The 27756-nt window shown below is 56.4% G+C and overlaps 1 protein-coding gene across 1 annotated transcript in view; it reads left to right on the top strand.

The window, feature by feature from the left end:
• The window catches only part of LOC144951292 (uncharacterized), a 273910-nt gene that overhangs the window by 25127 nt on the left and 221027 nt on the right, over window positions 1-27756 (top strand). Inside the window, 1 exon segment of the mRNA XM_078881487.1 lies at window positions 1638-1805. Coding sequence (XP_078737613.1) covers window positions 1638-1805 — 168 coding nt within the window.

Below are 27756 nucleotides of genomic sequence, written 5' to 3'. Positions count from 1 at the left end.
TGTGCTGGGGAGCGGTGGTGCAGTGATTAGCTCGCTGTGTGACGAACCCAGCGGCCCGAGGTCTATGGGTCTCTATAGAGTCTATGGGTCTCTATGTGAGTCTATGGGTCTCTGTGTGAGTCTATGGGTCTCTGTGTGAGTCTATGGGTCTCTGTGTGAGTCTATGGGTCTCCCTCTGAGTCTATGGGTCTCCGTGTGAGTTTATGGGTCTCTATAGAGTATATGGGTCTCTGTGTGAGTCCATGGGTCTCTATGTGAGTCTATGGGTCTCTGTGTGAGTCTATGGGTCTCTGTGTGAGTCTATGGGTCTCTGTGTGAGTCTATGGGTCTCAATGTGAGTATATGGATCTCTATGTGAGTTCATGGGTCTCTATTGAGTCAATGCGTCTCTGTGTGAGTCTATGGGTCTCTATGTGAGTCTATGGGTCTCTGTGTGAGTCTATGGGTCTCTGTGTGAGTCTATGGGTCTCTGTGTGAGTCTGTGGGTCTCTATCTGAGTCTATGGATCTCTGTGTGAGTCTATGGGTCTCTATGTGAGTCTATGGGTCTCCCTCTGAGTCTATGGATCTCTATGTGAGTCTATGGGTCTCGATGAGAGTTTATGGGTCTCTATGCGAGTCTACGGGTCTCTATGTGAGTCTATGGGTCTCTATGTGAGTTTATGAGTCTCTGTGTAAGTCTATGGGTCTCTGTGTGAGTCTATGGGTTTCTGTGTGAGTCTGTGGTTCTCTATGTGAATTTACGGGTCTCTATGCGTGTCTACAGGTCTCTATGTGAGTCTATGGCTCTCTATGTGAGTTTATGGGTCTCTGTGTAAGTCTATGGGTCTCTGTGTGAGTCTATGGGTTTCTGTGTGAGTCTGTGGTTCTCTATGTGAGTCTATGGGTCTCTATGTGAGTCTATGGGTCTCCCTCTGAGTCTATGGATCTCTATGTGAGTCTATGGGTCTCGATGAGAGTTTATGGGTCTCTATGCGAGTCTACGGGTCTCTGTGAGTCTATGGGTCTCTATGTGAGTTTATGGGTCTCTATGCGTGTCTACAGGTCTCTATGTGAGTCTATGGGTCTCTATGTGAGTTTATGGGTCTCTATGCGTGTCTACAGGTCTCTATGTGAGTCTATGGGTCTCTATGTGAGTTTATGAGTCTCTGTGTAAGTCTATGGGTCTCTGTGTGAGTCTACGCCAGATTGAGCGTTCGGGATCAAGCCGGGCTAATTTTTCATCGAACATTTTCCCGGGTTTAAATACATACATAAATATGTTCCACATGTGTACATTCTACATGTATGTTAGTTGTGGTAATGATGATCTTGGTAGCCGAGAGTGTGGCACTGCTTGCGATGGTGCCTCTGATGACAATGCTGCTGCTGCTGATGCCTCTGATGCTAATGCTGCTTCTGCTGATAATGCTTATAATGATAATTCCTCTGACTATAATGCTGCTGCTGATGATGCTTCTCATGATGATGTTAATAATTATGTCTTTGATGATAATGCCGCTGCTGATGACACTGCTGATGATGATGCCTCTGATGATGCTGCTGCTGACGCTGCGAATGATGATGCCTCTGATAATGATGATGATAATGCCTCTGACGACGACGACGATGACAACCGTGTCTCTCCCCTCCCGCCAGGCGACGTGGTGGACGTCCTGCGAGCACTCGACCTGCCCGCGCTGCCCGAGGGAGTGCGCCGCGCCGAGGGGCTGTGCGCGGCGAGGAGGGGCGGCCGTGGGCCGGACGTGGCCTACTCCGTGAGTCGCGAGGCGCAGCTCAGCGTGCCCACCAGGTTCCTCTTCCCAGGTACGCGCGCGAGCGAGCGAGAGAGAGAGAGAGAGAGCGAGAGGGTGAGAGAGCAAGTGAGAGACTTTTGACTTTTGAACAGCTTTTATTGCCGCCAGCAGCAAATGAACTGGAGGCGATTTCGATATGAAACACACAAAGTCACCAGCATACAAATGAAAATAAACGCCACAAATCGACGCGTTGTGGCGCTAAAAGCACCGCGCACAACACAAAAGAAAAGCCACGTGGTGGTGGTGGTCATCGCGCACGCCACGGCGACGAGCGAGCGCTTCAGAAGGTGAACACCACGAGGGTGCCGTCCACGCTGGTGCAGAGAGGGGCTTGTCCAGCCCCCCAGCGTTCGAAGAAGACGTGCACATCACCGACATGTGTGTGGTGTGCGTGCTCCAGCCGGAGCCGCGCCTTAAGCAGGCCCCTGAACACTGGAAGCACAGAGCAGCCGTCAGTGTCACCTTCCAGAATCTTTTTCTTCGTTTTGTACACCGCCATCATCGCCTGAGCGCAGGCGAAGTTGGTGAGGTCGAGTGAGAGAGTGAGCGAGTGAGTGAGCTAGAGAGAGAGAGAGAGTGAGTGAGAGTGAGTGAGTGAGAGGGTGAGAGGGTGAGAGAGTGAGAGAATGAGAGAGTGAGCGAACGAGTGGGAGAGCGAGTGAGTGAGCGAGTGAGCGAGAGAGTGAGTGAGAGAGTGAGTGAGAGAGAGTGAGTGAGAGAGAGAGAGTGAGAGAGTGAGTGAGAGAGAGTGAGAGAGTGAGTGGGTGAGAACGTGAGTGAGAGAGTGAGTGAGAGAGAGTGAGTGAGAGAGAGAGAGAGTGAGAGAGCGAGAGAGCGAGAGAGTGAGAGAGTGAGTGAGAGAGCGAGCGAGTGAGAGATAGAGTGAGTGAGTGAGAGCGTGAGTGAGAGAGCGAGTGAGAGAGAGAGTGAGTGAGAGAGAGCGAGCGAACGAGTGAGTGAGCGAGCGAGCGAGTGAGAGAGCGAGAGAGCGAGCGAGCGAGTGAGCGCGCGAGAGAGTGAGCGAGTGAGAGAGTGAGCGAGTGAGAGAGAGAGCGAGCGAGTGAGTGAGCGAGTGAGCGAGTGAGAAAGCGAGCGAGTGAGTGAGTGAGTGAGAGAGCGAGCGAGCGAGCAAGTGAGTGAGAGAGCGAGCGAGTGTGTGAGTGAGCGAGTGAGCGAGTTTGAGAGAGAGCGAGCGAGCGAGTGAGAGAGCGAGTGACAGAGCGAGCGAGTTGGAGAGAGAGAGAGCGAGCGAGTGAGTGAGCGAGTGAGAGAGCGAGTGAGAGAGCGAGTGAGAGAGCGAGTGACAGAGCGAGCGAGTGAGCGAGTTGGAGAGAGAGAGAGCGAGTGAGTGAGTGAGCGAGTGAGCGAGTTTGAGAGAGAGCGAGCGAGCGAGTGAGAGAGCGAGTGAGAGAGCGAGCGAGTGAGCGAGCCTTAGCCGGATGATGGCGAGTGCGCCGTCACCATGCGACTTGTCTCTTTGATGTGCGAATTGACCCGGGAGGGCCACCCTCACGAGATTCGCAACTCGTTGTCAGGAGGGGCCTGCCAAACGTTCGCGGTTGCGGGGGGGGGGCAGCAGTGGCGGTGGCTACGCTGCTGCTGCTGCTGCAAGTGGCTGCCTGTACTGATTCCAGCGCTGTGGAGGCAGCGGCAGCAGCAGCAGCAGCGAGGGTTGGAGATATGTTGCGAAACTCCCCTCCCTCCATCCGTTGTTCTGCTAGGCGTTGAGGTGGAGGCGAGTGCCAGTGAGCGGTTCGGTTTACGCAATGTCAATGACGATGGCAGCAATGTCGATGACGATGGCAGCGACGATGATGATGATGGCAGCGATGATGATGATGGCAGCGATGATGATGACAAAGATGATGATGATGATGGCAGCGATGATGATGATGACAACGACGATGATGATGGCAGTGATGATGATGATGTGGGCGGCGATGATGATGATGGCAGTGATGATGATGATGACAACGACGATGATGATGATGATGGCAGTGATGATGATGATGATTACGATGAGTTGGGCCCTGACCCCGGGATTTGAACTCGCGACCTCTGCACGGCCTCCGCCGCGCTCGCTGCGGCCCTCGCCTTGCGCTCGGTCGCACGGTGGGTGGCGTGGCGGGGCGGCACCCACCTCCACCGGCTGCCCTGACGCAGTGGGGGAAATTCCACATTCCTATGGCAGGCGCAGGTCTGCCCATTCCGGGGCAAATATTGATAACTTGCCAAGGGCGGTTGTCGTTTTTAATCGACGCCAGAGGAATGATGATGATGGAGATGATGATGATGATGAGTCAAGAGCCGTAAGTTCAAACTGGGATTTGAACTTTTAACCTTTGGCAGCTGCTGCGAGTCAGCTGATTAAACACAAGTGTGCCGTCGCAAGCACGCAGATGCCCGGGCGTGGTGAAATATGGTCAGAGAAGACGTCTTGGAAGGCTTCTAATGGATAGCGACAGCGGAGAATGTGGAGTAGCGGGCACAGAAGCCTGACGGCACGGCCCATTTAAAATCGCTCGATTCAAATTGTGCTCCTGTTATGATTATAAAGCGCACCCCTCCATCCGCCTTTCTCTACACCCCCCCTCCACCCCAACCTCCCTCGACCCCTCCCTCCACAGCCCTCCCCCTCACTCCACCCGCCCACCCCCTCCCTCCACCCTCCCTCCACCTCATCCTCACTCCACCCGCCCACCCCCTCCCTCCACCCTCCACCCTCCCTCCACCTCATCCTCACTCCACCCCCGCCCTCCACCCCCCTCCCTCCAATCTCCCTTCCTCCACCCCCCTCCCTCCATCCCTCGCCCCTCCCTCCACCCCCCACCCTCTACATCCCTTCCCTCCCGCCATGCCCCCCCACACTCCCCCCCCCCGTCTCACTCACTGTAAGTGCGCAGACGTAATCGCTCAATTCCTGTGCGGAGGAAACATTCTTCCAGCGCGGCATTCCTGCTCTCCAAACCGCTGTGCGCTCGCGTCTCGGGGTCGAGGGACCTCGTCGCCTGGTCCTCATCATCGTCGTCATCATCGTCGTCATCATCATCTTTATCATCATCTTCGTCATCATCGTCATCATCATCTTCGTCATCGTCGTCATTGTCATCATCGTCATTGTCATCATCGTCATCGTCATCATCGTCATCATCGTCGTCATCATCATCATCATCGTCATCATCGTCGTCGTCATCGTCATCATCATCGTCGTCATCATCATCATCGTCGTCATCATTATCATCATCGTCGTCATCGTCAGTCATTGTCGTCATTGTCGTCGTCTTCGTCGTCATCGTCGTCATCTTCGTCATCGTCGTCATCGTCGTCATCGTCATCATCATCATCATCGTCATCGTCGTCATCATCATCATCATCGTCGTCATCATTATCATCATCGTCGTCATCGTCAGTCATTGTCGTCATCGTCGTCGTCTTCGTCATCGTCGTCATCGTCGTCATCGTCATCATCGTCGTCATCGTCATCATCATCATCGTCGTCGTCATCATCATCATCATCGTCGTCATCATTATCATCATCGTCGTCATCGTCAGTCATTGTCGTCATCGTTGTCGTCATCACCGTCGTCACACCCAGTCGAGTACCGATTGAACGACTCTAAGATCCTGGCTGCTGCCGCTCATCCGGAAGGCTCTCAATGGGTCTACCCCAAAATATTGGCAGGAACCGATCGCTGTTGAATCTCCAACGAGGTCCCAGGGATCTTCGGGTGGGCGTCTTCGATAGACTCCCGAGGTCAAGGCTCCCTTCCTGCACGCTCAGGGGGTGACGGAGATGTTGTCACTGTGCAGCTCCCAGACCTCTGTGGAGCAACGATTTGACTTTCGTAATGGGACAGAGTTGTGAGAGCTGTTTCAGTTCTGTCTTGTGGGTGGGTGGGTGAGTGGGTGGTTTGGGGGATGAGTGAGTGGTCAGTGGGTGGGTGGGTGAGTGGTTGGGTCGGTGAGTGGGTGGGTGGGGGAGTGGGTGGGTGAGTGAGTGTGTGGGTGAGTGAGTGGGTGAGTGGGTGGGTCGGTGAGTGTGTGGGTGGGTGAGTGGGCGGGTGGGTGGGTGAGTAAATGGTGAGTGTGTGGGTGTGTGGGTGAGTGGGTGAGTGAATGAGTGAGTGGTGAGTGTGTGGGTGGGTGACTGGGCGGGTGGGTGGGTTAGTAAATGGTGAATGTGTGGTGAGTGTGTGGGTGAGTGGGTGAGTGGATGAGTGAGTGGTGAGTGGGTGGGTGGGTGAGTGGTTGGGTGGGTCGGTGAGTGGGTGGGTGAGTGGGTGGGTGGGTGAGTGAGTGAGTGGGTGGGTGAGTGAGTGAGTGGGTGGGTGAGTGAGTGGGTGAGTGAGTGGTGAGTGTGTGGGTGAGTGAGTGGGTGAGTGGGTGGGTCGATGAGTGTGTGGGTGTGTGGGTGAGTGGGTGAGTGGATGAGTGAGTGAGTGGGTGGTTCGGTGAGTGGGTGAGTGTGGGGGGGGGATTGGGTTTTTTCTGACAGGGAGCGTGGTCAGTCAGGAGGATGAGGAGGGAGGAAGGTGAGAGAGTTGAGACAAAGAGAGACGCGGGGGAGAGACACAGGACAAAGAGAGAGAGAGACAGAGAGAGATGTAATGATGGGCAAAGACAAAGATCCCCCGTATAGCCTTGAACAGACTGTCTTCTTTGGTTATTTCGGTAATAAAATAAATTCAGTGAATAAATATAATAATACTGTAGCCTGGTTCTTAATCGGAGTGAGTGTACTGGCAGTCGATAATGTAGACTGTAGCCTGGTTATTAAGTAAAAAAGTAACAAAAATTGAACAGACTGTTTGGGGCAAGTTAGCAAGCACCTATGAAGGCCGGCATGGCACAAGGTATGGGGTGGGTGGCCAGCACCACGCCCGACCGCCTTTGTCTCCCCAGTGACGATGTTTACACATTGCACCAGGTACCATTTGAGGCTGAGTCGACCTAGGGGAGGCCCAGCACCGGCTCAGACAATCGTCGCCGCTTCACAGGCGCACGCACGCACACACGTGCCTACGTATGGACATGCGCACGCGTACGTACGTACGGACACACACCCACGTACGTACATAGACACACGCACGTACGTATGGACATGAACGCACGTACGTGCGTGTCTGTCCATACGTGCGTAAGGACACACAAACGCACGCACGGACGGGCACACAGGTACGTACGTACGAGAAACGCACACACATACGAACACGCACGCGCGTACACGCACGCGCGCGTGCACTGACACACACGGCGCACTCTTCCGTGGCCCAGCTCGTGTGGCAGTGGAAACTGGGGGCGCGGTAAGGGAGCGATGCTCTCCGCCCGGCGCTGCCCCCCGAGAAATATTTGAAGAGGGAAAAGAGAGAAAAAAGAGAGAGAGAGATGACGCGGCGCGTCTGGATAATGAATCAGCTTCACTTCACGCCGCTGCGTTTCCCGGAGTCTTCCAGGAAATCTGGCATGGACCTCGCATGGCTCGTTGCTCTTTAGGGGGGGGGGGTGAGGGGGGGGGCGAGGGGGGGGTGGGAGGAGGGCGTGTGGGGGGCTTCTGACTCCTTGGGGGTGTTTTGAGTGCGGGGTTTTTTTTTGCCTTAATTTGAAAAAGTTTAAGTAAGAATAATTTGGGTTCACTCGTTGTGGGGGGGGGGGTAAGGAAGAAGGGAGGCGGGGGAGGGCGCCGGGTAGGTGGGGGCTGGGTGGGTGAGAGATCGCAGGAGCGACGGCGTTGGTGCGGAGGGGGGTTTGGAAGGAGAACGTTCCAGACGGATCACTCGCCCAGGCCGTTGTTTACATCCCACGTTGTTGCCGAGCGCCGGGGTAGTGTCACGCTACCGGGGGGCTACTGGAGCGGTCGTAGCGCTACCGGAGCCGTCTGTTCGCCGCTCCGCTCCGTGGTCTCCACCGTGGCCGGACTTGTCGCGTCACTCCGGCTTGTTACATAAACTCTCGCCGCCACCGCCTATCATTTGATGCCCACCCCCGCATGCCACAGCACGTGCCGGCCAGATCACGATTTCGTTTGAAACGTCTCCTGCTGATGCTGCTGCTGCTGCTGCGGTGGCGGTGGTGGTGGAAGCGGCAGCAGCGGAGGGGTTTGGCTCGAGATAAGAAACGGGCGGTGAAGGGGGGGAGGGGGCGGGTGTAGGGAACGGCCCCCCATTTTTCTCGGAAGAGGCGAGCAACGACCATCAGGCACTCGGTGACGGTGCCGCTGACTCTCGGCCATTGTGAGGTTCCACGGACTTCAACCACCCCCCCACCCCACACCCCCACCAGGGGCATTTCACTGCTTACCGACTCGGTGTCTCTGACACGGCCATGAAGAGTCCAGTGAACGAGAGAGACACCCAGACCCAGGGCGTGAACCCATGGTCTGGGTAGTGGTGGCTCATTGTCTCTGACACGGTCGTGATGCGTCCAGTGAACGAGAGAGACACCCAGACCCAGGGCTTGAACCCAGGTTCCTCAACATTTTTTATTTTCCCCTCCACATTTCGAAAACGCGTGTTCAGTATTTGGCTGCTGCTATTCTCGTCCACGTGATGAAGATGAAAAGCCGCCACGTCCTTGAGCTGCTATCATTCGTGATAGCCGGCGCGCCTCTGACGAAGAGCCACTTATACAGCGCGGTGGGGCCTTCTTACCTGGTCTAATAAAATAAGCAGTTGAGTTTAGTTCAGACCCAGGCTGGTAGAGGCGAGAGAAGCCGACAGAGAATTCATGACAAGATGAAGACTTCCCGCGCCGTCGATCGACGCGCGCGTGTGCTCAGATCGCTCGGCGTGAACGACGACGACGACGATGTCCGACGTTTCGCTCCCGCGCACCCTGCGGGAGGTGGCGGGAGTATGGGATGAAGACGGAAGCTTCCTGTGCGGGAACTGAACGGTGGCTGCCGACGAATGCGAGGACGAAACGTCGGATGTTGTCACGGTGTCACGCACCATGCCCATCACTGGGGGACAGGGCCCCCCCGCACCCCCTACCCACCCTGCGAATGAACGCAGAGGAAGGAAGGAAGGAAAGAGTGAAGCCCTCGACATTGTAGGCTGATGTGGAATCCTTCGGTAAATAGTTCTTCTCTTTCTGATGGTTACAAAATCAAGCGAAAACCTGTCGTTGTGATCGTAGTTCGTGGTGCAGTGCCCCCCTGTCCACTGCACCACCGCTCCCTCCGCCCAGCAGTCAAAGGTGAAGGCGCAGCCCCTGCAATTGCCTGCTCACCCCACTGCTGGCAGAAGGGGCCTCGCACTCGATGTCGCCTCGCGAAGGGAGCACCTCCGCTGGTCTCGAGAGGAGGATGGCTCCGGTGCGTGTGTGTTTGGCCTGCTCTGTCCACACTGGCCAGTTCGTAGAGCGGGAAGAGGTGGGAGTTGCCCACAACGCGACCTACAACACCGCTGAGCGGACAGAGGTGGTGGCGGTCGTGGTGGGTATGAAGCTCTTTTTGTGTCACGGATGTCCAGTCGGGGCACGGGGTAGGAACGTTACAACAATAATCACGATCGTAGTGCAAAGTGCAAGAAAGGTAAACAAATCACCCAGACACATACGGATACAACACTAAACCATCCTCATCCTAGCAGGCAAAGCGCGCCGAGGTATTCACAGATTTTTCAAAAATCTGCGCATCGCACTGTGAACGCGGCGACCCGAGTTCGATTCCCGCTCACGGTCAACGCCAGTGACGATTTTCTGAAGCGGTCACGGGCCTCCCATCGGTGCGGTGTGTAAACATCGCCACTGGGGAGACAAAGGCGGTCGGGCGTGGCGCTGGCCACTCCACCCCCTCGTAGTGGCGTGCCGGCCTTCATAGCTGCTGCTGCTACCCGCTAACAGCACTTTCCCCAACAGTCCGTTAGGCCAATACGGGGGACCTTTGGCTTTGTGTGTGAGGTTTGCTTGATCCGGCATAATGCTGCTAATCGGTTGGCGGGCCACGGGAAGCTTTGCTCTCGTGCGCCGATGTAGGCAGCGGGCCTCACTCTCTCGCAGCCACTTGCCCCAACAGTCTGTGCGAGGCTATACTCGGGGTGGGGGGTGGGGGTGGAGTCTTTAGCTTTGTTTGGGGGGGGGTAGGGGGGTGTGAGGAATTGAACAAAAAAAGTGGCGCCTTTGTGTTGTCTTTTCGGACGAGTGACTCAAACCCGGTGGCGACCTCTGACCTGGCGGGCCCCAGTGACGCTCCCACCGGCAGCCGGTGGGAGCTTCGCTCGTTGCGTCACCACGAGGTGAGGTGAGGTGATGGTGAGGTGATGGTGAGGCGAGGTGATGGTGAGGTGATGGTGAGGTGAGGTGAGGTGATGGTGAGGTGATGGTGATGGTGAGGCGAGGTGAGGTGAGGTGATGGTGAGGTGAGGTGAGGTGATGGTGAGGTGATGGTGAGGTGAGGTGAGGTGATGGTGATGGTGAGGTGATGGTGAGGTGAGGTGATGGTGAGGTGATGGTGAGGTGAGGTGAAGTGATGGTGAGGTGAGGCGAGGCGAGGTGAGGTGAGGTGATGGTGAGGTGATGGTGTTGGTGAGGTGATGGTGATGGTGAGGTGATGGTGAGGCGAGGTGATGGTGAGGTGATGGTGATGGTGAGGTGATGGTGATGGTGAGGTGATGGTGAGGTGAGGTGAGGTGATGGTGAGGTGAGGTGATGGTGAGGTGATGGTGAGGTGATGGTGAGGCGAGGGGAGGTGAGGTGAGGCGAGGGGAGGTGAGGTGAGGTGAGGCGAGGGGAGGTGATGGTGATGGTGAGGTGATGGTGAGGTGAGGTGATGGTGATGGTGAGGTGATGGTGAGGCGAGGTGAGGTGATGGTGATGGTAAGGTGAGGTTAGGTGATGGTGAGGTGATTGTGAGGTGATGTGATGGTGAGGTGATGGTGAGGTGATGGTGAGGCGAGGCAAGGTGAGGTGAGGCGTGCTGAGGCGAGGTGAGGCGTGCTGAGGCGAGGTGAGGCGAGGTGAGACGAGGCAAGGTGAGGTGAGGCGTGCTGAGGCGAGGTGAGGTGATGGTGAGGCGAGGTGAGGCGGGCGCAGCTTCCTCTGCCAGCGGATTAACCGCCGATGTTGACATCCTGCGGCGTTGCTACCCTGGGCGGTGTTGGTAGCAGACGGTGGCCATCCCACGGGGAGATTTCTTCTTAGCGGGGGGCGTGGGGGGGACGTAGTGGGGGGGGGGGTCCCAGCCTTCGGTTCACCGGGGAAATGAAGAACATCTGTGAAACGCGTTTGACAATATTTTGCTTTTGCTCGAGTCAGCGGCGATAACTCAGCCCGCGGAATTCCCGCATTTGGGTCCTCATCCCCGTGCCCTCCACGCATGTTAGTTGTGTGTGTGTTAATGTGTGTGTTAGTGTGTGTGTGTGTGTTAGTGTGTGTGTGTTAGTGTGTGTGTGTTAGTGTGTGTGTGTGTGTTAGTGTGTGTGTGTTAGTGTGTGTGTTAGTGTGTGTGTGTGTGTGGGGAGCGGTAGTGTAGTGGTTAAGGCGCTGCGCTACAAACCTGGCGACCCGGGTTCGATTCCCGCTCACGGTCAATACCAGTGATGATTATCTGAACCGGGCCTGGGCCTCCCCTAGGTCAACTCAACTTCAAATGAATGCCTGGTGCGATGTGTCAACACCGCCACTGGGGAGACAAAGGCGGCCGGGCGTGGTGTTGGCCACCCACCCCCTCGTGTGCCGTGCCAGCCTTTATAGGTGCTCGCTAACAACACTTGGTCAGTTAAGGCTACATGGGGGATCTTTATCTTTGTTAGTGTGTAGTGCCAGGCAACGCTGTCGTGGATAGTGTTGTGTGGGGAGGGCCAATTCCGATTGGGCTTTCCCCTCATGGCGTTTGTGACCACCACAGCGGCCAAAAGGGGCCTCTGGTAGGGTGAGAGGGGCTGGTGACCACTCCACCTTCAATTAATTACCGCTAAACCATGACGGAAAGTTTGTATTAATAAGCTTATGCCGGAGGCCCCGGGGGGACAGGCGTCTATGACGTCTCCTGTCCAAACCTCATTTGGCAGAGCCAGCAGACTGAATCCTTACCCTCGGATCTCCCAGAGAAACAACAAAAAGCCACTACGTGTGGCCACGTGGAATGTTCGAACGCCCACTGCGGAGGAGAGACTGCCACTCCTCTGTCGGTAGCTGGAGCAGTACCGCCTGGATCTCTGTGGTATTCAGGAGGTCTGGTGGACCGGCTCTGGCTGCTGCCACCATGAGGGGTGGACATTCCTCTACTCGGGGCAGGAGACCCCTCGGGATAGAGTCATCTTGTTGGGTGACTTCAATGCCTGAGTTGGTCATGATGCTGGCACCTTGTCTGGAGTGATTGGAAGGCATGGGCCAGATCAGCTCAATAAGAACGGCAGGAGCTATATTTTTGTGCAGCCCATGGGCTTGTAATTACCAACACGCTGTTCCGGCATCGGCGCATCCACACAACATCATGGATGCATGTCAGGTCCAAGCAAGAACATCTGCTGGCCTACATAGTGATTGAACAGCGGATGCAGGCCCATGTCCTTGACACCAGGACCTAATGTGGAGTTTATCTGCCCACTGACCATCGACTTGTCATCTGTAAGATGCGCCTGCCATTTTTCCACTCCAGTGGTGGGTGTACACCCAGGACCCCGTTCAAACCCTTAGTGGCATGGTCTCAGCTAGCTGATGAAAGTTGCAAGCAATAATTTAATCATCGCTTGCAGTTTGGGTTGGCATCGTCCCCCACTCCTCCTGATGTCGAGGGAAAATGGGTGACGTTAATGACTGTGGCTCACGCAGCTGCAATGGCTGCTTTGGGCACACGGTTCAGACCTCCCCAGAGACCCTGGCTGACAGAGGAGGTGTTCAAGCTGGCTAGAACACGCGATAGGCCCACTCTCATCGGCTACAGCATCCCACGTCGGAGAATGGGGAGACTTACCGCAGCCTTCGCTTGGAGATTCGGAGAGCGGTGAGGTGCTGCAAGGATGGGTGGTGGTCGCGGGTTGCTGAGATGGAGTCTGCCTCAATGGTCCGCAATCACAAATCCCTATTTAACTCCATCAAAAAAGTAACCTGCAGCGCCACACCTATTACTATAATTCGAGGAAAGAACTATTATCCACTCTCCGACCCCCAAGAACAGGTTTGCAGATTTGCTGAACATTTCTGTGAGGTCCTGGGGGAGGGGACATCCCTCAGCCTGGATAACAACGTGGGACAAAGTTGGGATGACCCTGCCGAGGCTGCGGTGCCTCAAATATTGGAAGAAGTCACCCCCTGTGAGTGGCTGGCTGAGGTGCCATCTATTGAGGAAGTACTGAAGATGATCCAGAGTTTGAGACCAGGAAAGGCACCGGACAGAGATGATCTCCCAAGGGAAATGATGAGGGAGGGTAGCGTTTGTGCACAAACTGCCCCACATGACATCATAACAACAGTTTGGACCACTGGATGGGTTCTGCAGGACTGGAAGGATGCCCTGGTGGTCCCCCTATTTAAGAAGGGGGGCCGCACAGACTGTAATAACTACAGGGGCATCTCACCCCTCAGTGTGCCGGGAAAGGTCCAGGCAAGGATTATGCAACATCGCCTTGCTAGGCACTCTGAGAAGAGGCTTGCAGAGCCCCAATACGGTTTCAGGAAAGGGCGGTCTTGCACAGATGCCATATTTTCTGTCCGTCTACTACAGCAGAGGTGTAGGGAATTCCAACAAGACCCACATCTCTGCTTTATTGACCTGGTCAAGGCCTATGATCCCATCAATAGGCCTGGGCTCGGGGTAGTTCTTGGTGCGTTTGGAGTCCCTGACCTTCTGCTTATGATCATTAAGGACCTTCATGATGGTGAGCGGGCCCGGGTAAAACTACGTAGCTGGGACTTGGAACCATTCCCTGTACACCTTTGGGTGTGACAAGGATGTCCTCTGGCTCCAACATTATTTAACATCTATTTCGACCACGTAGTTCATGAAGCCTTCAGTAGCTGTACCAGAGGATTTTCCATCTGGTACAGATACAATGGGAAGCTGATCGATGCCCGGGTGTGGTCAAGGGATTGCTCCCTATTGCGCAACCATGTTATGTATGCCGATGATCTGGTAATTGCTGCTCACTCAGAGGAGGAGTTGGAGGCGCTGCTGCTGAACCTGGAACTTGCCACTAAGAGGTGGGGCCTTACCATCAGTGCCACCAAAACTAAGCACCTGCCTGGGTATTTTGTACCATCGGACACTCCACCGCCACAACTCCCAATTGGTGATAGGGCAGTTGTGGAGAGAGTGGAGAGTTTCCCATACCTGGGCAGTGTGCTCATTACCGGCTCCAGTTTAACAGCAAAGCTCTCATTCCGAATTAGTCGAGCGGCATTAACTTTTCATCGGTTACGTAATGCTGTGTGGAATCTACCTGGTCTGTCGCTCCGCACGAAGCTTCAGGTTTTCTCGGCCACAGTCATTCCCTCCCTTCTCTACGCATGCGAAACATGGATCCCCCTAATGGAACATCTTCGCTGGTTGGAAACATTAGGCTGGCCTGCCTACGATCCATCCTGGGTTTAACCAGGCTGGATTGTTTGAGGAGCTCACAAATCCTTGAAAGATCTGGACAAAGTCCCATGGTGAGCTCCTCCGGCAGGCAAGGCTACTTTGGCTGGGACATGTAGCCCGCATGCCCAGCCACCTCATGCCTAAACAGCTTTGGTTCAGCCGGATCGAGGGGGCGAAACGGGCGTGGCATGGGCTAGAGAAGAGATGGAGTGATGTGGTAGAGTAGGATGTGGAGCTGGACTTGCCGATGACTGGTACCAGTAGTGTCAAGATCGAGCTCTGTGGAGTAGGCTCGTAAAGGACGCTATTGGGCAGTTGGAGGCAGTCGCCATCCAACAACAACGGAGGGCGGAGGAGCGACGCTCACAACAACGAGCGGAGTGCCAGGTGGCTAAAGCATAGCAAGTTGGCACAGTAGGGGGCACAGGTGGTGCATCAGCCATTCGTCTCAGTCAGTCGACCTGTGGCATCTGGGTCTGCGCCGTGACCTCCTGCCAGCAGGCGTTCGACACTGCACGTGGCCTCAAGGTGCACAGGGCCTGGCACAAGCGTCGTGGTGACGTCACCGCCACTTAGTGGCGAATGGCGGTTGTTGTGGGTAGCGGTAGTGTAGCAGTTAGTGCGATGCGCTACAAACCTGGCGACCCGGGTTCGATTCCCGCTCACGGTCAACACCGGTGACGATTATCTGAACCGGTCTTGGGCCTCCCCTAGGTCGACTCAGCCTCAAATGAGTACCTGGTGCAATGTGTAAACATCGCCACTGGGGAGACAAAGGCGGCCGGGCGTGGTGTTGGTCACCCACCACCTCGTGTGCCGTGCCGGCCTTTATAGGTGCTCGCTAACAGCACTTGCCCCTACCGTCTGTTAAGGCTATACGCGGGATCTTTGTCTTTGTTATTGTGTTTGCTTGGTGCGGAAACATCTCCACTGGGGAGACAAAGGCGGCCGGTCGTGGTGCTGGCCACCCACTCCCCTCATGTGCCGTGCCGGCATTCATGGGTGCCGCTCGCTAACAGCACTTGCCCCGACAGTCTGTTATGTCTGCCCGGGGGATCTTTGTCTTTCGTGGCGGTGGTGGGGACCCTTACGTGGACGATGGTGGCCGTCTCCCTGCCCCCTCGCTGCCCCCTTGCTGCCCCAGGGGGCAGCGATGGAGGTCAGAATCGCGGATTCAGCTCCAAATACGGGGGCCTGCGATACGGCTAATGGAGAGGCCTGCTCGTGTTCGTCGTCGGGATAACCTGACAGCCCATCCTCATCACCATCCTCATCACCATCCTCATCACCATCATTATCACCATCCTCATCACCATCATTATCACCATCCTCATCACCATCCTCATCACCATCCTCATCACCATCCTCATCACCATCCTCATCACCATCATTATCACCATCATCATCATCAACATCCTCATCACCATCACCATCATCACCATCATCCTCATCATCCTCTTCATCACCATTATCTCTTCTCCTCGTCACGCTGGGCATGGCTTTCGACAATTCACATGATTGTGCTGCTGATATGAATGTCCAAATGATGGGGCCACTTTGTTGAGCCACCATGTCACTTTTGAAAAATCTGTTCACACCTCAGTGAGCTTTGCTTGCTACGATGGGGATGGTTTCGTGTTGTATCTGTCTGTGTCTATGCGATTTGTGTACTTTCATTGTACTTTGCACAACGATCGTGTTTGTTGTTGTTAACGATCTTACCCCGTGCCCCGACTGGACATCCGTGACAAAAAAAGCTTCATAGCTCAGCGGATTCCTCCTGCATCAATACATATTCTGGTGCTAATTGTAGGGGGTTCACTGCCATCGGGAGGCAGCATGTGGGTTTATTTTTGTTATTTTTTAAAAACAGGCCAGAGTCATGGACCTGAACACGCCGTGGTCGATTATAATTCCGAATTGTGGGCGAGTCGACGAATCGCCACAGGTCGGGTTGATGAATCCACGCTGAGTGGAACGGTCCCTGGAGAATGAGGAGGTTTGTGGAGAAGAGACACGGGTAAGAGGAGGAGGGAGACGCAGGGAGGAGGAGGGAGACACGGGGATGGGAAGGGAGACACGGGGAGAAGGAGAGAGACTGGGAGGAGGGAGACACGGGGAGGGGGAGAGAGATTCGTAGGAGGGAGACACGGGGATGGGAAGGGAGACACGGGGAGAAGGAGAGAGACTGGGAGGAGGGAGACACGGGGAGGGGGAGAGAGATTCGTAGGAGGGAGACACGGGGATGGGAAGGGAGACACGGGGAGAAGGAGAGAGACTGGGAGGAGGGAGACACGGGGAGGGGGAGAGAGATTCGTAGGAGGGAGACACGGGGATGGGAAGGGAGACACGGGGAGAAGGAGAGAGACTGGGAGGAGGGAGACACGGGGAGGGGGAGAGAGATTCGTAGGAGGGAGACACGGGGATGGGAAGGGAGACACGGGGAGAAGGAGAGAGACTGGGAGGAGGGAGACACGGGGAGGGGGAGAGAGATTCGTAGGAGGGAGACACGGGGATGGGGAGAGAGACACGGGGAGAAGGATAGAGACTCGGAGGAGGGAGACACGGGGAGGAGAAGGGAGACACGGGGAGCAGGAGAGAGAATCGTAGGAGGGAGACACGGGGAGGAGGAGGGAGACACGGGAAGGGGGAGAGAGAGACACGGAAGAGGATAGAGACTCGGAGGAGGGAGACACGGGGAGGAGGAGGGAGACACGGGGAGCAGGAGAGAGACTCGGAGGAGGGAGACACGGGAAGGGGGAGGGAGAGGCAGTGTGGAGAGACGAGCCACCTGACTTGGTGGCGTTGTGACCCCAGGTGCCCATCGACGGCCCTCGGTGCCAACTCCCCGAGACAAAGCCCCGCTGCTACATCAGGCAGGAAACGTTCAACATCGGCGGGCAGACGACGACGCGTGGGCGAGTCTGCGCCGTTTGCGTGCGGTTTCATTCATCGCCGTGCTTGTCGTCGGAGGGTTGGGAGCGGCGGCGCTCCGGTCGGCTCGATCGCCGGGTGCTCCGATGCGATGGGTCGCGAGACTCAGTGGGGCGTTGCTCGTTCCCCCCCCACCACCACATTGCCCTTGTGTGTACTCAGTGTGTGTGTGTGCCTGAGTGAGATTGTATGCGGTGTGTGTGTGGAGCGGTGGTGCAGTGGTTTGCGCTGCGCTGCGAACCTGGCGACTCGATGTTCCATTCCCGCTCACGGCCAACACCGGTGACGATTGTCTGAACCGGTCCTCCCCTAGGTCGACTCAGCCTCAAATGAGTACCCGGTGCAGTGTGTAAACATCGCCACTAGGGAGACAAAGGCGGCCGGCGTTGTGCTGGCCACCCACCCCCTCGTGTGTTACGCGCAACGTAGCCCACCGATTAGCACCGTTGGCTACGTTACGGTGCGAAAAGAGTTCAACATAGAGGGACTCCTCCACTTACGAATATTCGACTTACGAACTTTCAGAAATACGAACAAACCTGGTCCGTATTCTATAGATATCTGCCTGAGTCTATGGTTCTGTGAGTCTCACGGTCGCTGCGTGAGTCTATGGTTCTGTGAGTCTCTAGATCTCTGCGTGGGTCGCTGCGTCTCCACGCGAGTCCATGGCAAGCTGCCTCTGGCGCGTGTCCTCCCACCCTTTGGCAGTCGCCCCCCAGAGCAGGCCACCAGAGTCGCGCCAGGGCAAGAGCCTCCGGCCTCTCTCCACGTGCGAACGAGACGACGCGTGTCGTAGCCCGTCACGTGATCCTCCTCCCAGGCCGGTGTCATCCCGCGGCGGCATTTGTCGGAGCAAGGCAAACTTGTGACCCACGCGCACATACAGAGATCCCCCCCCCCCCCCCGTGTAGCCACAACACACGTGTGCAGCAAGGGCTGTTAGTGTGTAGAGGCGCCTACGTAGGCCGGGACGGCCTTTGTCTCCCCAGTGGCGATGTTTACACACCGCACCAGGTATTCATTTGAGGCTGAGTCGACCTAGGGGATGCCCAGGGCCGGGTCAGATAATCGTCACTGGTGTTGGGCGTGAGCGGGAATCGGACTCGGATCCCTGGGTTCGTAGTGCAGCGCGCTAAGCGCTGCGCCACCGCTCCCCACATTCTGACCCAAATACACCTATGACATGCACACACTCACACTCACTCACCCACTCACTATCACCCATTCCCCCACTCACTGACTAATTCGCTTGCTCATTCACACACAGGGCTGGCCCACACACCCACTCACTAAATCACCCACTCACACCCCACTCACTCATTCACTCGCTCACTCACACACAGGCTAACCCACTCACCTATCCACCCATTCACTCACTCATTCACTCGCTCACTCACACACAGGCCAACCCACTCACCCACTCACCCACACACCCACTCGCTTACTCACTCGCTCACACACAGGCCAACCCACTCACCCACTCACCCACACACCCACCCACTTGCTCACTCGCTCGCTCACACACGGGCTAACCCACTCACCCACACACCCTTTCACCCGCTCACTCACCCACTCACCCGCTCACCCTTTCACCCGCTCACTCACCCACTCGCCCGCTCACCCGCTCACCCCTAGCCCACTCGCTCACTCACGCACACAGCGAGTGACACCGGCCCGCGCGTCGCGGTCGCTGCTGCCCGGCGGCGCGGTGATGAATGAGCTCGCTTCCTGGAGGAAGGAGGCCGCCTCTGCCGCTCGCGACGAGCAGGAATCACGGGCTGAGGACCCCCGCTCCCAGCCCCCCACAGCGTCACCCACAGCCGTTTGGGGGGGGGGGGGTGGCAATGTTTGTGTGTGCACGTTGCTGGCCACCCACCCACCCATCCCCCTCGTGTGCCACGGTGGCGGACTTCATAGCCGCTGCCACTCGCTAACAGCACTTGCCCCCAGCGGTCTGTTAAGGCTACACGGGGGCCGGGGGATCTTTGGCTTTGTTTTGTTGAGTATGGGGAGCGGTGGTGCAGTGATTAGCGCACGGCGCGACAGACCCAGACAACCCGAATTCGTTCTATTCCCGCTCACGACCAATAAGAGTGGAGAATATTTTAATCGGTCCCGCGCCTCCCCTAGGTCGACTTAGTCTTAAATTATGGGTGGATGGGGGGCACCACAGTGGCTAGGAGATGTTAACTACCTCGCCTAGTGTACAGGAGGTCGTGGGTTCGATCCCGACCCTGACGCCTCTTCTCCTCGTGGTGGCGTGGATTTTCCTCCGGGTCCTCCGTTTTTTTCCCCCACTCCGCCTTTAGAGTCAACGTGACGCGTTTGGCGCAATTGTCGGCTTATAACATGATGATAAGCCGTTGAGTTGAGCCTTCATTTGTGTACATAACTCGGTGGGGGCCCTTACCTTGATTAAAATAAAAAGTAAAACTTTTTTTAGATTTATTTTTAGTTTTCGTTGCAGCAAAAATAATCGGCGGAAACAATGGCGTCTCGGGCGTGACACTGGGCACGGTTTGGGTCGTCTCGGCCAGCGGCCCCCAACCCTGTTGGCACCAGGGACCGGCTTCGTGGAAGACAATTTTGTCACGGACCGGGGGGGGAGGGGAGGGGGGTCATCATTGGGTCTTTCCCCCTTTTCAAAGAAGCTCTCCAGCGACGTTTGTTTTTGACTAATTGTGGCTAGCGGTTAGAGCTTGTGTTTGTTTTTCACTCATTGTGGCTAGGGGTTAGCAGCTCGTGGGCTTACCAAAACTGGGACAAGTGTGCAGTGCGGGAAAGAGGCGCGGACGGAAGTGGTGAATAATAAAATAATGGGGACGGGCCACGTGCGGACGCACCGCTCTCACCTCCTGCTGCCGTGCGGCCCGGTTCTAAACAGGCCACGGGCCGGTCGCGGTCCACGGCCCGGGGGTTGGTGACCCCTGGTGTCGCCCACGTGCCCAGCCACCCGGGCGACCAGCCTCTGCTTCTGCTTTGGCCGGGCAGAGGGGGCTTGAACGGCCCCGACACGGCCTGGAGAACACATATTATACTGGTCAACAAAAAAAAAGAAATTCTGGCCTGGACTTCTAACATCTCATTTTTATGCTATCGGCATACCCCATTTTCATTGATTTTACCCGAAATTAACTCTGTCACTTATGATTGCAAGTTGTTGCGAGTCAGTGACTGCTTTAGTGTTAAATTATGGTGCTGTATTTTAGGATAGTGTGTTTATCATATCATTTTATGTAGATATCCACATTAATTTAATATTTTTCTTCTGCAGTTTTTATTGAAAATGCAATCTTTGATATCTCAAAAACCTGATGTGATAGACAAAAACTGATGCCAGATTTGGAATCAGCACCCCAAATTTACCTTAAAACCGTTGGAATACCTCATGCCAGAAAAAGTGTGTTGACCTGTGTTATGGATGACGTCAGTCAGAGAGAGAGTCAAGGGGAGAGGGAGAGAGCCACGGGGAGGGAGAGAGAGTCAAGGGGAGAGGGAGAGAGCCACAGGGAGAGAGAGAGAGTCACGGGGAGAGAGAGAGAGAGTCAAGGGGAGAGGGAGAGAGTCACGGGGAGGGAGAGAGAGTCAAGGGGAGAGGGAGAGAGTCACAGGGAGAGAGAGAGAGTCACGGGGAGAGAGAGAGAGAGTCAAGGGGAGAGGGAGAGAGCCACGGGGAGGGAGAGAGAGTCAAGGGGAGAGGGAGAGAGTCACAGGGAGAGAGAGAGAGTCACGGGGAGAGAGAGAGAGAGTCAAGGGGAGAGGGAGAGAGTCACGGGGAGGGAGAGAGTCACGGGGAGGGAGAGAGAGAGTCAAGGGGAGAGGGAGAGAGCCACGGGGAGGGAGAGAGTCACGGGGAGATGAGAGAGAGAGTCAAGGGGAGAGGGAGAGAGTCACGGGGAGGGAGAGAGTCACGGGGAGATGAGAGAGAGAGTCAAGGGGAGAGGGAGAGAGTCACGGAGAGAGAGAGAGAGAGTCACGGGGAGAGAGAGAGAGAGTCAAGGGGAGAGGGAGAGAGTCACGGGGAGAGGGAGAGAGAGAGTCAAGGGGAGAGGGAGAGAGTCCAGTTGATTTGTTTGAACCAAACGAGAACTCCAGAGACCACGGGCGAGTCTCTGGGACAGCAGTCAGTTCTGGATCACACGATCCACTGCTACAGTAAGCTACAGGTTTTGTAGCTACAATAGCCAGTGCCGGATGAAGCGAGTGCGGGTCCTGTAGTGTGATGTTATGAAGGGGTCCTAAATACAAAAAACACACTTAAATATTAAAACGCAATTATTTTTACTTGCACAGTAAAGTAATTGTATATTTTCATTTGCTACGCAGCGAGATAATACGGCTAATCGCTAACCTTAATCACCCAGTTGTTCATAAAAGTTGAAGGCAGTATAGTACTATAGTAATAGAGCAAGTGCAGCATCACTGAACCGGACTTGATGATAGCTTGAAAGCATTTAGCGCGAGGCCCTTGAAAGTGTGGGGCCCGTAGCTATATGGGGTAGCTACTACATATGTAGAGAGAGAGAGAGAGTCCAGTTGTAGCTACTACACATGTAGTAGCTACTACACATATAGTAGTTACTACATATATGTAGTAGTAGCTACTACTACATATATGTAGCAACTTTTGCCTCTACGGTAATCTGGCACTGACTATAGCACCTCCGATCAGCACGTGGTTGACCACGTGGAACTCGGGTCGCCGGGTTCGTAGCGCAGCGCAGCGCTAACCGCTACACTACAATGCGTTACGCTTCCACATGTGCGGGTCACGTGACAGATTTGACGTCACAGCTCACTTGGCGTGCAAAAAAATATGCATTCTTGAGCTCCCCCCCCCCCCCAAAAAAAAGAAAAAAGTATATTTTTATAATGTGTGCATGGTGTACAGTCTGGAACATACCCACATGGCAAATTTCCAGTTTGTTGCATGTCGGGAAGTACGCTGAACATTTTGAACAGACACACATATTCACAACTTTGCATTATATATATTACATATATAATAGATGACGTCCCGTGCAGGACCCTTGTCCAAAGCACACACGGAGGCGAGAGGGAAGCCGAACTAAAGCAGACCGTGTTTATTGCACCAGCTGCGTGCTGCCCTCTGAGCTGTGCGGCCTCGTGTCTCAGAAGCCACGTGACTCTCTCGCTAATGGGCAGCCCGAGCGAAGCGGGCTGATTTAATCTCGCGGCAAATTCATCGCAGAAGCCAAATATTCTTAAGCGCATCTTCCTTGCGTGTCGGATGGGGGGGGGAGGGAAACCCCGAGGACCCGGAGAGAGAGAAAAAAACAGTCGACCACGGGGAGAGAGACACGTGGACGCCAAATATACAGCAGCAGCAGGCGTCAGGGTCGGGATCGAACCCACGACCTCCTGCATACAAGGCGAGGTAGTTAACATCTCCTAGCCACCGTGATGATGATGAGAGAGAGACACACAAACTCCAAATACACAGCAGGCATCAGGGTCGGGATCGAACCCACGACCTCCTGTATACCAGGCGAGGTTGTTAACATCTCCTAGCCACCGTGATGAGAGAGAGACACGCAAACTCCGAATATACAGCAGGCGTCAGGGTTGGGATCGAACCCACGCCCTCCTGTACACCAGGCGAGGTAATTAACATCTGCTAGCCACCGTGGTGACCGAGAGAGAGAGATGATAAGCATTGTGTTTAGTCACCAGTGCAGTCTCTCCACTCTCATTATCCACTCGAAGCATAGCTGGCCCATGAGCACACTGTCCAGGTATGGGACCCCCCCCTCCTCCCTCTCTTTAACCACCCCATCACTCATGGAGACCTCTCCGGGGATGGGAGTGTTTGACGACACAAAACACCCGGGCAGGTGTTTTGTTTTAGCAGGGCCTTGATGGAATAAGGCCCCCGCCTCTGAGTGGCACGCTCCAGGTTCAGCAGCAGCGTCGACCAGTAGGGGAACCGACCCTTGACCGCACCTGGGCATCGATCACACCTCTCACGTTCACGCACGCGCACAACAAAGACAAAGATCCCACCCCGTATAGCCTGGAACGGACTGTTTTGGGGGGCAAGTGCTGTTAGCGTGCGCCTGTAAAGGCCGTGCGCGTTACACCGAGGGGGTGGGTGGCCAGCACCACCCCCGGCCGCCTTTGTCTCCCGAGTGTCGATTAATGAGATGACCGGCAGTGAGATGACTGACTGAGATGACCGGCAATGAGATGACTGACTGAGATGACCGGCAATGAGATGACTTATTGAATGAGATGACACACAAACACTCACTCAGAGCTTTAGGCAACACATGGATCATGATGTTCCATACTGGGGCTGGCCTCCCTCCACTCCCTCCCTCCCTCCACTCCCTCCACTCCCTCCACTCTCTCCCTCCCTCCACTCCCTCCACTCCCTCCCTCCACTGCCTCTCTCCCTCCCTCCACTGCCTCTCTCTCTCCACTCCCTCCACTCCCTCCCTCCCTCCACTCGCTCCACTCCCTCCCTCCACTCCCTCCACACCCTCCCTCCCCTTTGCCACGAACACTGCGATGGCTGGGGAAACGCAACCCGCCATGCGTAATGGACGGGCGGGTGGAGGACATCCTCGGTTCGACCCCCCCCCCCCCCACCTGGCTGGCAGCGCCTCTGCCTTGCATCACAAGTCGAGGTCCTTCGACCGGATCGTTGGCAAACCTCAATGTTGACCCCCCGTCCCCGTCCCTGTCATCCCTATCTCGCGGCGCCGCAGTTTGTAACAACGACGGCGAGTTTCTCGAATCCCCACCACCTCCTTCCACTCCAGGCCGTGTCGGCTGGGGTAGAATGTGGGCCGCTCCCACCTCCTTCACGACGCCTGGCTCAGGCGTGGAAGAGTAGGCCAAATACCACTGCGGAGGAAGCGGCTCTCTAGATCTCCCCCCGTCGCGGAGGAGACCCCCCCCAACCCAACAGTGGCGTGCGCCGGCATTTCCGGGGCTGCGCCTTTGCTTCTGCATTGTGCGCTTGCAGAAGGTCCTTAATAGGCGCTCTCTAACAGCACTTGCCTCGACACACGCTGGTGTGGGGGGAGCTGGTGGTGGAGTCGCGGGCTGCGCTACCAACCCGGCGTGCCCCAGTTCGATTCCCGATCAAGGCCAACACCCAGTGATAGAGATTGTCTGAAGTGGTCCTGGGCCTCCCGTAGGTCGACTCAGCCTCAAATGAGTACCTGGTGCGGTGTGTCAACAAAGGCGGCCGGGGCGTGTTGTTGGCCACCCACCCTCTTGTGTGCCGTGCCTGCCTTCATAGGTGTTCGCTAACAGCACTTGCCCCTACAGTCTGTTAAGCCTATACGGGGGTTCTTTGTCTTTGCTGTCCCAAACGAGTCATTCAATCGTTTGCACCGCGATCGCCGTTGGCGTGGCCCCAGCTCCTTGCGAACGACGTCCACGGCCATCTCGAGCGGCCGTCGTGAGCGAGGCGGACTGGCGGCGAGTCCCAAGGAGATGGATGCAGATGGTTGGAGATGGAAGTAGATGGATGGATGGAGATGGATGGATGGAGATGGATGAGGATGGATGAGAGGACGAAGCTCTGCAATAGGGGGGCTGAGGCTGTCGGGTTGGGTGGGCTGGAAATAAATGGTGGTGGTGGTAGTGGTGGTGTTGGCGGTGGTGTTGGTGGTGGTGTTGGTGGTGGTGGTGTTGGTGGTGTTGGTGGTGGTGGTGGTGTTGGTGGTGGTGGTAGTGGTGTGAGGTTGGTAGTGGTGGTGTTGGTGGTGGTGGTGGTGTTGGTGGTGTTGGTGGTGGTGTTGGTGTGGTTGTTGGTGGTGGTGGTGTGGTTGGTGGTGGTGGTGGTGTTGTTGGTGGTGGTGGTGGTGGTGTTGGTGGTGGTGGTGGTGTGGTGGTGTGAGGTTGGTAGTGGTGATGTTTGGTGGTGGTGTTGGTGGTGTTGGTGGTGGTGGTGTTGGTGGTGGTGTTGGTGGTGGTGTTGGTGTTGGTGGTGGTGTTGGTGGTGGTGTTGGTGGTTGTGGCGGGTGTTGGTGGTGTTGGTGGTGGTGGTGGTGTTGGTGGAGGTACTGGTGGTGTTGGTGGTGCTGGTGGTGGTGTGGTGGTGTGGGGTTGGGGGCGGTGCTGCACAGTGACTTGGAGAGGACAGCCCAGGCTGGACACGACTTGGAGCCAGACTCAATATTATTTTCGCCAAACCAAAAAGAACGTTCCCCCTTTGACGCAGCGTCGCCGTTCGGACGCAGCGGACGCTTCGGCGCACTCACGGGAAGGCGCAGAAGGCAGCGGTCCCCTCGCCGCCCCACCGCTGCCGGGTGAAGCTACTGGGGGGCCTGTAGCGTGATGTTATAAAGGGGCCCTAAATAAATAAATATAAACACTTAAATATTGAAACACACATTTTGTACTTGCACAGTAAAGCAATTGTATATTTTCATTTGCTACGCAGCCAGATAATACGACAAATGGCTAACATTAAACACCCAGTATTTCATACAAGTTAAAGGCGGTGTAGTACTATAGCAATAAAGCAAGTGCAGAATCTCTCTCTCCCCCCTTTCTTACCGATACAACCTCTTGCCACGGCAGCTCTCTTCTTGCCGTGGTTGCTCCACCTGATGAAGATTGCTCGTGTTGCGATCGAAACGTCGTGATTTATTTAATTTTATTTTATTTCTACCTACGTGACTTTACCGGAAGAACCAAAGAGTATGGATTCCTACAGTCACGAAAGCTTCAAAGCAAGATCGCAATTGATAGATTGAAAGCATTTAGCGCGGGGACCTTGAAAGTGCGGGGCGCGTAGCCATATGTAGCTACTTTTGCTACGAGGAAAATCTGGAACTGCACCAACCAACCCATACACCCACCAACCCACACACCCACCAACCAACCCACTCACCCACCCTCTTCGTGTAGCCTTCACAGACTGTTCGGGCAAGTGCTGTTAGCCGAGCACCTTACGAAGGCCCGCACTGGGGCAGGCGAGGAGGATGGGTGGCCAGCACCACCACGCCCGGCCGCCTTTTTCTCCCTAGCAACTTAGATGTTTTGTCAGACAGACGGACACGCGGGTGTACAGTGTCCCACGGTCACGGCCGTGCAATGTCGCGGTAGTGACAGTGAGCAGGTGAGAGGGTGGTGGGCAGGGGGGTGAGCAGGTGAGTGGGTGGTGGGCAGGGTGGTGAGCTGGTGAGAGGGTGGTGGGCAGGGGGGTGAGCAGGTGAGTGGGTGGTGGGCTGGGGGGTGAGCAGGTGAGTGGGTGGTGGGCAGGGTGGTGAGCTGGTGAGAGGGTGGTGGGCTGGGGGGTGAGCAGGTGAGAGGGTGGTGGGCAGGGTGGTGAGCAGGTGAAGTGGGTGGTGGCAGGGTGGTGAGCAGGTGAGTGGCTGGTGGGCAGGGGGGGTGAGCAGGTGAGAGGGTGGTGGGCAGGGGGGTGAGCAGGTGAGTGGGTGGTGGGCTGGGGGGTGAGCAGGTGAGAGGGTGGTGGGCTGGGGTGAGCAGGTGAGTGGGTGGTGGGCTGGGGGGTGAGCAGGTGAGAGGGTGGTGGGCAGGGGGGTGAGCAGGTGAGTGGGTGGTGGGCTGGGGGGCGAGCAGGTGAGAGGGTGGTGGGCAGGGGGGGTGAGCAGGGTGAGTGGGTGGTGGGCTGGGGGGTGAGCAGGTGAGAGGGTGCTGGGCTGGGGAGTAAGCAGGTGAGTGGGTGGGGGGCAGGGGGGTGAGCAGGTGAGAGGGTGGTGGGCTGGGGGGTGAGCAGGTGAGTGGGTGGTGGGCTGGGGGGTGAGCAGGTGAGAGGGTGGTGGGCTGGGGTGTGAGCAGGTGAGTGGGTGGTGGGCTGGGGGGTGAGCAGGTGAGAGAGTGGTGGGCAGGGGGGTGAGCAGGTGAGTGGGTGGTGGGCTGGGGGGTGAGCAGGTGAGAGGGTGGGTGGGCTGGGGGGTGAGCAGGTGAGTGGGTGGGGGGCAGGGGGGTGAGCAGGTGAGTGGGTGGTGGGCTGGGGGGTGAGCAGGGTGAGTTGGTGGGGGGCAGGGGGGTGAGCAGGTGAGAGGGTGGTGGGATGGGGGGGGGGGTGAGCAGGTGAGAGGGTGGTGGGCTGGGTGGTGAGCAGATGAGTGGGTGGTGGGCTGGGGGGGTGAGCAGGTGAGTGGGTGGTGGGCTGGGGGGGTGAGCAGGTGAGCAGGTGAGTGGGTGAGGCTCCCCTCCTCTGCTGCTGCTGCTCGTCAGCTACTCACGAGTCGAGGCAGTGACGGCTCCTGGCAATCTCTCCACCCAGCCACGCGCCCCCCCCCCCGTGCCTCACATTCCTGCAACCCCTAGAGCTGCCCTTTGCCTGCCCTCTGCCCCCCACCCCACCCCCATTGACTGCCCCGGAGGAGAACGAGACGATACAATTTCGCCTGCCACGGTCGATCCACTGCTGGATGAAGGCCCCCCCCCACTCCCCAATCCCGTCGCCACCTCTCGCTGCCGTGCGGTGACTCCGTGGAGGGGTGGAGGGGGGGCGGGGGATGCCCACCCTCCTCCCCCCTCCTCCCCCCTCTTCCCC

This window comes from Lampetra fluviatilis, chromosome 61 (genome assembly GCF_964198595.1).
Source record: "Lampetra fluviatilis chromosome 61, kcLamFluv1.1, whole genome shotgun sequence".
Lineage (NCBI taxonomy): Eukaryota > Metazoa > Chordata > Hyperoartia > Petromyzontiformes > Petromyzontidae > Lampetra > Lampetra fluviatilis.
Note: the sequence above shows the minus strand (reverse complement) of the source record. Positions and strands in the feature narration are given on the sequence as shown.